Raw genomic sequence first — 12,002 nt, forward strand, 5'->3', positions numbered from 1 at the left:
AAAAAAAAAAAACAAACAAAAAAAACCCCCCACCAAGGGTCATACATAACATAAACTAGATCAGGTACGATCGGCACCTGAGACACAAACCCGAGCGGATCTGACCATGGCCGTGAAACACTAATAGCGACCGTATCCACCACCAGAGCCTCGCGAAGAGTAATGGTCCCGGCCTTGATACCCTCCCCGGCCATACCCACCATTACCACCGCCGCCGCCATGTCTACCCTGGTACTGATTACCGGAGTTATTACCATAGGACCCTTGCTGATAGTAACCCTGCTGGCTTCGTCCGTAATAATCGTAGTTATTCCCGGGCGCGTTCTGGTGCTGCTGGCCCGAGTAGTGCCCGCCACGGTGGTAAGAGCCACCACGGGGAGGAGGTGGCGGTCCTCGAGAATAGCCTCCGTGTCCTGAGCCAGGAGGAGCCCAACCGGAAGACATGCCCATCGGCGCACTAGAACTGCCAGGGGGCGCAAACTTAGGGTCAAGGTGTGCTGCAAACGGGTTCGGGCGGTCGCTATCGTTTCGGTTGCTGGCATAGTTCATGCGACCGCCTCTGCCATTGCGAAAAGGTGCACCACCAAATGATCGACCCGAATGCTGAGCTCTAGATTTAACGGCTTGGATGTCCCCATTGTCGAGAGCCGGTTGCGGGAGCTTAACACCTCGAAGAAGCATGGACTTGTGAATGTTCTTTGACTTGGGAATTTCGTAATTGACACTAAAAAACGTCAGATCAGTACATTTAACGACAACAGGAAAGATATACTGGTTAGAAGTGAAGATGGTACTCACGTTAGAGATCGATCCTGCTCGAGAGACGGCATGCCATATTCCTCAAGGGACGACACCAGCGAGCTGTGTGGGATATATGTCTCGTTGCGCTCAACCTCGCCGGCCAGTCCTTCACTTGCCCGCATGTTGAGTTTGTACTTGGAGGCGCCCTGCTTTTTCGAATAGAAATTGGCAACGAGGTCTTGGTATACAGGATGACTGTCAGCTATCATCAGTACTTCCTGACCAGGGGTGTTTCTAGCTTTCTCATCATCCGACAACAAAGGATATTTTTTGGCCATGGCATCTAGCAACCGCTTTTCGTCTATAAACGGCAGCAAGACAACACCCTGCCAAGCGAATTTCTTGCCGTTCAAGTCGAGAGGGAAATCTTCCGGGTAGAAGTCGATGATTTCACTCTCGGGATCGCTCATCAGCGGGTGGAAGACCTCAGGAATGGCATGATTAGATGAAGCTGGCAGCACACCCATCAGTTGCTCGAAAGGTTTGAAGGGCGTTCCCTTCTCGAACGACAACTCCATTTCACCAATGTCCACGAAATCGGCCGCAAAGGGTGCGTAGTGATATGGGTAATACCACGTCCATGAAGGACATCCTTGGAAATAATACAGAAGGACCCAGGCCAGGCCTTCAGCATACGCTCGCGCGACCTTGTGACGGAACTCCTTGTCTTGCGGATCGACCCCGAACTTTTGCTCATAGTATCGATCAGCATATCCCTCCTCCCAGAGACGAACATTGTCCGGGGGCATCTCATCGTCCTTGGGTGTGTTCGGGGAGTCCTTGCTTGGAGTCGCCGCAGCATCTGCTTCGGCCTTTCTCTTACCAAGTACCGAAGGTGAGGTTTGATCCTGATCCATCTTGTCGTCTGCTGCTTCAGACTCCCCCGGTGTAGACTCCTCGGTCTCGTTCGAAGCCAATCCCTCCTGCGAGCCTTGCATCATCTTGCTCTTGAGTATAGCGGCGGCGCTCTTGTTGGCCATATTAGCCTTATACACTGCTCCACGGTTGACCACCATGCTGTGAGTCAATTCCCTCGCCTCCCGCGTTAGTTCTCCGCGAGCAGGTGTGATCAGCTCCACTCCACTTGGAGGTGCTGCATCTGCGCTACCGCGGGTTCGGTTCGGAGTGGGTGATTCGTGAGTGTCATAGCTAGGGGAGCCTCTTCGCTGTCTTTTCGCCTGCTCTTCGCGACGCGCCTGGTCTTCCTGCTTGCGCCTCTTCTCGTTTGCAAGCTTCCTCTCCTCAGCTTGTCTACGACGGCGGAAAATAGCATCTTCCTGCTTCGCCAGTCCTTGAAGAATAAGCTGGGCTCTTTTCAGGTCGACATGCCCATCTTGAGTCAAATATCCGCCCATGACGGGGATATTGTCGCGCCAGATTGCGATTAGCGTGTCGATGCCATTTTCGCGAATGTCTAATGATGGCAAGTGCGGAAGGAAGTCATTTCCTACGAAGAAACACATGAAGACCCAATCATCCAAGGCACGCTCCAAGTCGAAGGGAAAAGGCTGCTGCGGAACATACAGCTCGGCAGCAAGATACTCTCGTAGAATACCAACATTGAGCCAAATGAATGGTTTGAGGGAGGATCCTTTCTGCTTCTCATCAAACTCTCCACTCTTCTCCTTTGCCTGCCCTCTGCATTCGTCCGCTTTATGGCCGGGCTGACCGCACAGGCGACATGTCCGTGGCTTGGACTCCTGGAAAAACACATCCTCTCGCAGAACTCGAAAATAAGGCTCATGAGTAGCAAGACCCAGCATAATCAAGTCTGCATCCAGACCATAAATGACGTGGCGAGTGTTAGGATCATGCTCGGGATCCGCCCGCTGAGACCGGACGAACTCCATGATCTTGTGTTCTCCTTCACCTGGTACAGTCGCATCGGAGATAATGATTTTGAGCTATTATGATTAGCGGATCCGAACTCAAGCGAATAAAGAGACCTAAATCATACCTTCTCCCAAGCCGGGTCGGTGTTGAGCTTGTAAGCAATCCAGTAGCGCAAAGCGGCAGCAAGAATATCCATGAAAGGAGTTCCGGGTGTAATAACATTGCTGTCCCAAGTCTTCTGGATGACTTGTTCCGAAAGATCCTCGTCCTGCTTGTTACCGTTCTGCTTCGCAAGCATCTTTCGGAACTCCTCCTTCTTCTCATCCGCCTCTCTAGCTTCTTGAGCCGAACGGAAACGACGTGCTCGTTGCTGGTTCATTTTCGCACGTGGCGCGACTCCATCTGAATTGCGATAAGTGTTAACACAAGGCCGATTTCCACTGTAGAATCAGGGTGAACGCGTTTCACTTACCGACAGCAATCATGAGAAGTTTTCTGGGCCGGACCATGTTGACCACCCTATCGGTATACTTGAAGATCTCGACCATCATCTCCTGTTCGTTCGCCGGAGGAGGCTTTCCTTCGGGATGAGTACAGGGATGGACGATACCGTTCATGTCCAGATACAGGTTGTCCATTTCATCGCCATTTGGATTGGGGCGCGTGGTATCAACCGGAACCTCTTCGCCGTTGACTTCATAGGGAGTTTCCTCGATGACAGGAGAGATGATCTTTGGGTACTTGTTGGATAACCATCGGAAAAGCGCTGGGACACCCATGGCTGCTGTTATATATCAAACAAAAAGGTAGAAAAGTTCACAAATGAAATATGTAGTTTTAAATTGTTTCGCGGATGCGCTGCATCGGCTGTCTCGAGGCCTCAGATCGGCAGAAGTGACTGGGGATTCGTGTTGGGGACAAGGTTCGCGGTCGCGCGAGCTTGATTATGTTGAGCAACAATTCCCACTTCACCCAGCCTGAGCCAGCAAGACAAAGAAATGGGGCCGGTGAAAGGAGTGCGAAAGACGACGACGGCAAAGGTCTTTGAAAGTCTCTGCGACAGTCAGCCGTTGACTTTTGAAAGAACCGGGGAGCCGGCGCTTCTTTTGTCGCGGTTCCGGATGCTTAGCGCGAGCCCTTGGCTTCGAGTCATTCCTATGCACCGTCGCCGCCGCCGCCTCCGCCTCCGCCTCTGGGTTAGGCTAGTTTAAACTTAGCTGTCGGAACTAGTCCAGCTGCAGCTCCATAACGGAGAGAACAACTCAGCCGATCGAGGACTCAACGCTATCAATTTTCTTTGACACTCAGACCCTCAAGACCACTCAATGCTTCTACCCTTCTACGCCCACGGCCGGTGGTGACCATGAAATTACGAGTTATCGATTGCGATGTTCCGAATCCTCGAATCGCAGGCTCCGGCCAAACAAACGGCTACGGACACCATCAATACTCTCAGTAGTCGACTCCAGAGTGCCACTTTGTTGGAAGATCGAAGAGCAGCCATTCAAGGACTCAGAAGCTTTTCGAAAACTTACCCAGCTTCTGTTGCTTCGGGCGCACTGCGACCGTTGATCAGTTGTTTGAGAAATGACCGCGAGGATGTGGACACAATTAAGGTGGTCCTGGAGACCTTGTTGATGCTGTTCACCCCCGACGAGAATAGTGTTGGTCATCTTCTCTCTGACAACCCTGATCAACCAAAGGCGCTAACATAGTCTGGATCCAGCCCGAAGCGTCCGACGAAATCGCTCTCTGGTTGTCAGATGAATTCACCCAGGTTCGGTGTTCGCCACGTGTTCCGTTAGGCATTGCTGACTGGGCGGAAGCGACAAGACAATATCACCGCGCTCCTCGATCTGCTAGATACACGCGATTTCTACTCTCGCCTCTATTCCTTGCAATTGATGTTTCAAATTTCTAGTGCGCGGCCGGAAAGGACACAGGAGTGTATTCTGACTGCGCCTCTGGGTATCCCGAGACTCGTCAGCGCATTGGGAGATTCTCGAGAACCGGTGCGCAATGGTACGCTCCCCGCAAAATCGAGAAATCTTTTTGAATTCCCGTGCTAATGCATAGTTGCTATCCTTAGAGGCGTTGCTTCTTCTCATCGCGCTCACGCCAGCATCGGAGGAATTCCAGAAACTTGTTGCCTTCGAGAATGCCTTCGATCTTCTATTCTCCCTGATAGACGCTGAAGGCGCATTGACTCATGGGTCGGAAGTCGTTGAAGATTGCCTCTCTCTACTTGCCAATCTTCTACGGCTCAACATCTCGAACCAGTCATACTTCCGTGAAACGGGTTGTGTCAAGCGACTAGCGAAGCTTCTTGCCGACGCAAATCAAGACCAGGAGCCCGAAGACCAGACCCTGCAATGGACCTTCGCTCACCGTGATAAGAACATCTGGGGACTGTTGGTCATTATCCAGCTTTTCCTTGTAAAGGGAGGAGTTAACACTCCTGCAAACCAGATGGCTTTCTGGAACCATGGCGTTATGGAGCAAGTGTTAAGCACAGCTTTCGGTCAAAGATTCAATGTCAACGTGACAGCCAAGGTTGGATCTCTTTAATTTACATTGCCTTCAGCACGATGCTTACTTTCCTAGGCACTTGCAACATGCGCAGACCTTATCCGTGCAAACAAACCACTACAGGAAAGATTCGGTGATGTGGAGGTAGTCTGGGGCCCACAACCGGCCAATAATGTTGCTGCTAATGGCACCGCGGAGGTCAAGCAGACTCAGCCGATCAATGTGATCGAAGCCTTGCTCAAACTGACACTAGAGCCTGCACCTATTTCGCTCCTAGACGCGCGTCTAGCTGCCTGTGAGTGTGTAAAGGCATTCTTTGCGAACCATTCTGGAATCCGCGTTCATGTATTGGGCCGGGCGATTCAAGGCCATGTCAGCGGCGAAGACCAGATCCCGAACATTCTATCCGTTCTACTCACCCCACCAGAGTCTCGTGGCAACGCTGATCCTTATCAAACCTGGATGGCGGCTGTACTCATGTACCAGTTGCTTTGGGAGAACGCCGAAGCAAAGGAAATTGCTATGGGAGTGACCGAGGGTGATGCTGAACAAGGCGAAGAAGTGATCACCTGTATTCAGACTATAGTGGGCAACCTGATCACCGGTGTGCAGCGCGGCGACGATGAGCGTATCACCCTTGGGTATTTGATGTTGCTTTGTGGTTGGCTATATGAGGAGCCAGATGCTGTGAATGATTTTCTAGGCGAGGGCAGCAGCATTCAGAGTTTACTCCAGGAGGTCAAACATCGTGGGGTCTCCAATGTGCTTGTGCCCGGCCTCTGCACCATCCTACTGGGAATTATATATGAATTCTCCTCCAAAGACTCGCCTATACCTCGCAAGACATTGCACAAGTTGATTCTCGATCAATTGGGGAGAGAACAATACATTGACCGGATCACCCGGTTTAGAGAAGCTCCTTTGGTACGTGACTTCGAGGTCCTACCACAGACAGTTGGAGCACAATCCGATGGCGGGCTGCCGGAGATTTATTTCGATCGGGCCTTCATCGAATTCTTGAAGGACAATTTCAGTCGTTTGACTCGTGCAATCGACCGAGAGCCCGAACTGGAGATATCCATCATCACCAACGGAGTCGAAAGAGGTGTATCACGTGAGCTAGTTGATACTCTTCGAGCGGAAATCGAAGAGAAAGGCAATGTAGTACAGAAGCTGGAAGAGGATCTGCTTGCTTTGCAGTCAAAGTTTGAGCAAGAGCAAGCAGAACACCGAAAGACTCGAGATTCTACTGCTGTAGAGTCCACCAAATTACAGCAAGTTACCGAATCGCTCAAAAGAAGTCACGAAAAGGATATCGCGGCGTTGAAGGAGCAGCAGAAGCGCGACCAAAGCGAACTTTCAAGGAAGCATGAGGAGCAGATTCGAGCTTGTGAAAAACGCCTTAAGGAAACTGCAGCTGATTACGAGAGGCAGCTCTATCACGCCAAGAAGCATCATGACGGCGAGGCAGCTGACCTACGGAAGCATATCCGGTCTCTGGAAACCGACCTTGCTCGACTTCGAGATCAGCATGTAGGCGAAATTGCTAAATTGAAGGCAACGATTCAGAAATTGAGTTCCGAGGCCGAGAAGGTCAAGGGACAGCATGTGGCTGAGGTTCTGGACCTCAACAGCACGATCCAATCTCTGCAGGCGGGACTCGAGTCCAACAAAGAACAACACACCGCTGAAGTGTCTGAGTTACAAAAGAGAGCCAGCAAACTTCAGTCCGAGCTCGAGTCGAATAAGCAAAAGCATGCATCTGAGTTGTCTGACCTGAACAAGACAACCGAAGACCTACGGTCTCAGCTTGAAGCTAGCAAACACAAGCACGCAGAATTGTCAGCGCAGAGCGAGACGATTAGTACTCTCCAGTCCGAAATCGACGCACAGAAAGGAAAACACGCCGAGGAGCTATCTTCTTTGAAAAAGACGATCAATGACCTTCAATCCGCACTGCAAACCAACCAAGAGAAGTATGCGGCAGAGTTGTCCGCTCAGAGCTCGACTTCAATAAAGCTCCAATCTGAACTTGATGCGCAGAAGGTCAAGCATGTCGAGAAATTGTCTGACTTGAACAAAACGATCGATGATCTTCGATCCAAGCACGATGCGGATAAAGAGAAACATACAAAATCACTGTCTGAGCTGCAAAAAACGATTGACGACCTTCAATCCAAGCTCGATGCGGATACGGAGAAGCATGCAAGCTCAGTGTCCGAGCTGCAGAAAACAATTGAGGACCTCCAATCGGGCAGCGGTGCGAACACCGAGAAGCACGCGCATGAAGTGTCCGGCCTCAATGACACAATTCAGACTTTGAAGTCGGATATCGACAAGATCAAGCAGCAACACAAGGCCGAAATCGCCGAGCATGAGACCACCAAGCAAGGGTTACAGTCCGAGTTGAAGTCGACCATAGAAAAATCTTCGCAAGATCTGCAATCCGTGCGCCATGACAGCTCAGACAAACACGCTGCGCTAGAAAAGAGGATTGAGAAGGCGGAGAGCGAGGTCGAGCAGGCTAAAGCAGAAGCTCAGAAGACGGCAGCAGCCCTGGAAGCTGTACGAAAAGAGCTTGAGAAGGCCCGATCTGAGGCCAGCGAGAAGGAAGAAGCACGCCAGGCGGCACAGTCCGAACTAGAAGATCTTCTCATTGTCTTTGGGGACCTCGAAGCGAAGAGAAACCAGGACAAGGTGAGTCACCCCTTTACCCAAACTCTGACGTGCATGTAAGTGACTCATTGATTTCTCCAGCAACGCCTGAAGGATCTCGGACAAGAAGTATCTGAAGCGGAAGATGAGGATGACGATGAAGAAGAGGAAGAAGAGGATGATGATGAAGAGGATGAGTAGGTTGCAGCGTCGAGAGAGCTGGACTATGCATCAGCCCTCACTGTCGTCGGATGATAGACAAAATAAGATCCTGTAGATGTCCATGATTAATTATGGTCCAGCTGGTTCAGGTTCCATGTGTAGGAGAGCTAGACGTATGTGGATAATAAGTATTGTGGCTACGTGCTAGGAACCTTGAGTCGCGGCGCGCCTCATTCCGGCGGCAGGCGGGGCACGCACTAGGTTGGTTTCCTTGTGCAGCTTGGCTAAAATTCCAACCGCGGGGTGACTCACGACTTTATCGTGCGCACGACTCTATTTCTACCCCGCGGCCATCCACTCTCTGCGCAGATCGTATCGATTGCAGCCTCCTCTCCCCTCCCTTTGTCGACGACTGCACTCACCTGCTCGTCATGTCCATTGATTTTCCTCGTGAAGAGGAGGCCATCCTCAAGAGGTGGAGGGAAATCAACGCTTTCCGGAGACAGGTCGAACTCTCCGAGGGCCGCGAGCCTTACACCTTCTACGATGGCCCTCCATTTGCGACTGGTCTTCCTCACTACGGTCACTTGCTAGCCTCGACCATCAAGGATATCATCCCCCGTTATTGGTCTATGAAGGGTCACTATGTCGAGCGTCGGTTTGGCTGGGATACCCACGGTGTTCCCATCGAATATGAGATTGATAAGAAGCTGGGAATGTCGGGTCTGGAGGCCGTTCAGAAGATTGGAATCGAGAAATACAACGAGGAGTGCCGAGCCATTGTCATGAGATTCGCCTCGGAATGGCGGGAGACTATCGAGCGACTAGGTCGCTGGATTGACTTCGACAATGACTACAAGGTAGGTCTCTGCGCTACTTTGGTTTCTTGTCTTCGTGTCGCCTGAACACCCCGTCATTCCAAAGTATCATTCAGCTTCAAAAGTATTCTCTAATCAAGTATCATAGACCATGAATGCTAGCTTCATGGAGTCTATCTGGTGGGTGTTCAAGCAGCTGTTCGACAAGGGTCTTGTCTACCGCGGCTACCGTGTTATGCCTTACTCGACTGCCCTCAACACCCCCCTCAGTAACTTTGAGGCCCAGCAGAACTACAAGGATGTTCAGGATCCCGCCGTTGTGGTCACATTCCCCCTCGTGGACGACCCCGAGACTGCCCTCCTTGCCTGGACGACCACGCCGTGGACTCTTCCTTCCAACATCGCTCTCGCAGTCAACCCCAACTTCGAATACATCAAGATCCTTGACGAAGCCTCCGGAAAGCACTACGTTCTCCTCGAATCCCTGCTCCGTACCCTGTACAAGGACCCCAAGAAGGCGAAATTCAAGATTGTCGACCGTTTCAAGGGTGAGCACATGAAGGACTGGAAGTACCAGCCTCTCTTCGACTACTTCTACGAAGAATTCAAGGAATTCGGCTTCCGTGTCTTGACCGCCGAGTATGTCACCGCCGAGGATGGTACTGGTATCGTTCACCAAGCTCCCGCTTTTGGTGAAGACGATTACAAGGTTTCCGTGGAACATGGTGTCATCAATGAAGATCGCAGCCCTCCCAACCCTGTCGATGAAACTGGTTGCTACACCGCCGAGGTTAAGGATTTCGAAGGGCAGCACGTGAAGGCCGCTGATAGGGCTATCATCAAGCACCTGAAAGCAGCTGGTCGCTTGATCGTTGACAGCCAGATCACTCACAGCTACCCCTTCTGCTGGCGCTCCGATACTCCCTTGATCTACAGAGCCGTGCCTGCATGGTTTGTCAAGATCGGTCCTATCATCCCACAGATGCTTCAAGGTATCGAGGAATCCCACTGGGTGCCTAGTTTCGTGAAGGAACGCCGATTCTCTAGCTGGATTCAGAATGCCCGTGACTGGAACATCTCCCGCAATCGCTTCTGGGGTACTCCCCTTCCGCTGTGGGTCAGCGAGGACTTCAAGGAAGTCGTTGCGGTTGGTAGCGTCGAAGAGTTGAAGCAGCTTAGCGGCTACGAGGGAGAGCTCACCGACCTTCACCGCGATAAGGTTGACCACATCACTATTCCAAGCAAGCAGGGCAAGGGTGTCCTTCGCCGTGTGAGCGAAGTGTTTGACTGCTGGTTCGAGTCAGGTAGCATGCCCTACGCTTCTCAACACTATCCCTTTGAGAACAAGGACCAATTCGAGAAGAGCTTCCCTGGTGACTTCATTGCGGAAGGTCTGGACCAAACCCGTGGTTGGTTCTACACTCTCACGGTGCTGGGAACTCACCTCTTCGGTAAGCTTCCCTTCAAGAACTGTGTCGTCAATGGTATTGTTCTTGCGGAAGATGGAAAGAAGATGTCGAAGCGTCTGAAGAACTACCCTGATCCGGCCCTGGTCATGGACAAATATGGTTCGGACGCCCTGAGATTGTATTTGATCAACTCTCCCGTCGTGCGAGCGGAGCCCCTCCGGTTCAAGGAATCCGGTGTCAAGGAGATTGTCGCCAAGGTTCTGCTTCCCTTGTGGAACAGTTATAAGTTCTTCGAGGGACAAGCTGCTCTCTTCAAGAAGACCCAGGGCTTCGACTACGTATTCGACCCCAAGGCGGAAGCTACCAACACCAATGTCATGGATCGCTGGATCCTGGCCAGCTGTCAGAGTCTTCTCAAGTTTGTGAACGAAGAGATGGCAGGATACCGTTTGTACACTGTGGTCCCTCGTCTGCTTGGCTTGATTGATAACACCACCAACTGGTACATCCGCTTCAACCGCAGACGTTTGAAGGGTGAGAACGGTGTTGACGACACCCAGCACGCCCTGAACACCCTCTTCGAGGTCTTGTACACTCTGGTCAGGGGGTTGGCTCCTTTCACCCCCTTCCTCACCGACACTATCTACTTGAAGCTCCTGCCCCACATTCCCGAGGCTCTTCGGGCTGAGGATAGCCGTAGTGTCCACTTCCTCCCCTTCCCTGAGGTGCGCGAGGAGCTTTTCGACGAGGTCGTCGAGAGAAGAGTCGGCCGGATGCAGAAGGTCATCGAAATGGCCCGTACCTCCCGTGAACGACGCAACATCGGTCTGAAGACTCCTTTGAAAACGCTTGTCGTCATTCACCAGGACGAGCAGTACTTGGAAGATGTCAGGTCTCTACAGAGCTACATTCTGGAAGAACTGAACGTTCTTGAGCTTGTTCTTTCTTCTGATGAGGCCAAATATAATGTTCAGTACAGTGTTTCGGCTGACTGGCCCACCCTCGGCAAGAAGTTGAAGAAGGATGTCCAGAAGGTTAAGAAGGCCTTGCCCTCGCTGACCAGTGAAGACGTCAAGAAGTTCGTCGCTGAAAAGAAGATGCTCGTAGATGGCATTGAGCTTATCGAGGGCGATCTTGTTGTGAAGAAGGGTCTAAAGGAGGATTCTTCGTCGGTTAACATGGAATCGAATACCGATAATGAGCTCGTGACCATCCTTGATGCGAACTTGTACCCCGACCTGGCCGAGCAAGGATTGGGCCGTGAGATCATCAACCGCCTGCAGCGTCTCCGCAAGAAGGCCGGTCTGGTGCCCACCGACGATGTGAAAATGGAGTACGTGGTTCTGTCCGACCCTGAAGACATTGGTATCAACAAGGCGTTTGAGACGCAGGCCAAGGCTATCGAAAAGGTTGTGCGCAGACCGCTTGAGCGCCACGAGCTTATTGACGGCAAGCTGCCAAGTGGCGATGAGCCTCAGATGATCATTCAGGAAGAACAAGAAGTCCAGAAGGCCACCTTCTTGTTGCGGTTGCTGAAACTGTAGAAACTTTTGGCCAAGTTAAGATGTGCAACGACAACAGTTAGATTCATACAATTCCCAGTGGTTGTTTTTTTCCCGTTATGAGATAAAATGAGTTCTTCGCTATCCCAATTTATTACACAAGAATTTTCGTCTTTATTCATTTAGACATAATGCATGGTCAGCCAGTCCAAATACGCCTAGTAAACCCTCTGTTCTGCCGCCCAATACAGTTCAGTTAAATTAAACCTTCTTTGAGGCCGCCTGTAGCACAC

The 12,002-nt window shown here is 51.4% G+C and overlaps 2 protein-coding genes across 2 annotated transcripts; both read left to right on the plus strand.

Moving 5' to 3' along the window:
• The first annotated feature begins 3,884 nt into the window (after nt 1–3,884).
• ASPACDRAFT_109517 (putative intracellular protein transport protein (UsoA)) lies at nt 3,885–8,160 on the plus strand. The gene is made up of 6 exons (XM_020195398.1): nt 3,885–4,298; nt 4,361–4,411; nt 4,461–4,656; nt 4,724–5,187; nt 5,239–7,860; nt 7,921–8,160. The coding sequence occupies exons 1-6, from the start codon at nt 4,023–4,025 to the stop codon at nt 8,017–8,019; spliced, it is 3,708 nt and encodes a 1,235-aa protein (XP_020061058.1). The 5' UTR covers nt 3,885–4,022; the 3' UTR covers nt 8,020–8,160.
• A 203-nt stretch (nt 8,161–8,363) lies between these two features.
• ASPACDRAFT_1861494 (isoleucine--tRNA ligase ILS1) lies at nt 8,364–11,751 on the plus strand (the record flags this gene model as incomplete). The annotated part of the gene is made up of 2 exons (XM_020197783.1): nt 8,364–8,840; nt 8,947–11,751. Exons 1-2 carry the CDS (start codon nt 8,412–8,414, stop codon nt 11,749–11,751), a joined length of 3,234 nt encoding a protein of 1,077 aa, XP_020061059.1. The 5' UTR covers nt 8,364–8,411.
• Between the last annotated feature and the right edge of the window lie 251 nt (nt 11,752–12,002).

This window comes from Aspergillus aculeatus, assembly GCF_001890905.1.
Source record: "Aspergillus aculeatus ATCC 16872 unplaced genomic scaffold ASPACscaffold_1, whole genome shotgun sequence".
In the NCBI taxonomy this organism is placed as follows: domain Eukaryota; kingdom Fungi; phylum Ascomycota; class Eurotiomycetes; order Eurotiales; family Aspergillaceae; genus Aspergillus; species Aspergillus aculeatus.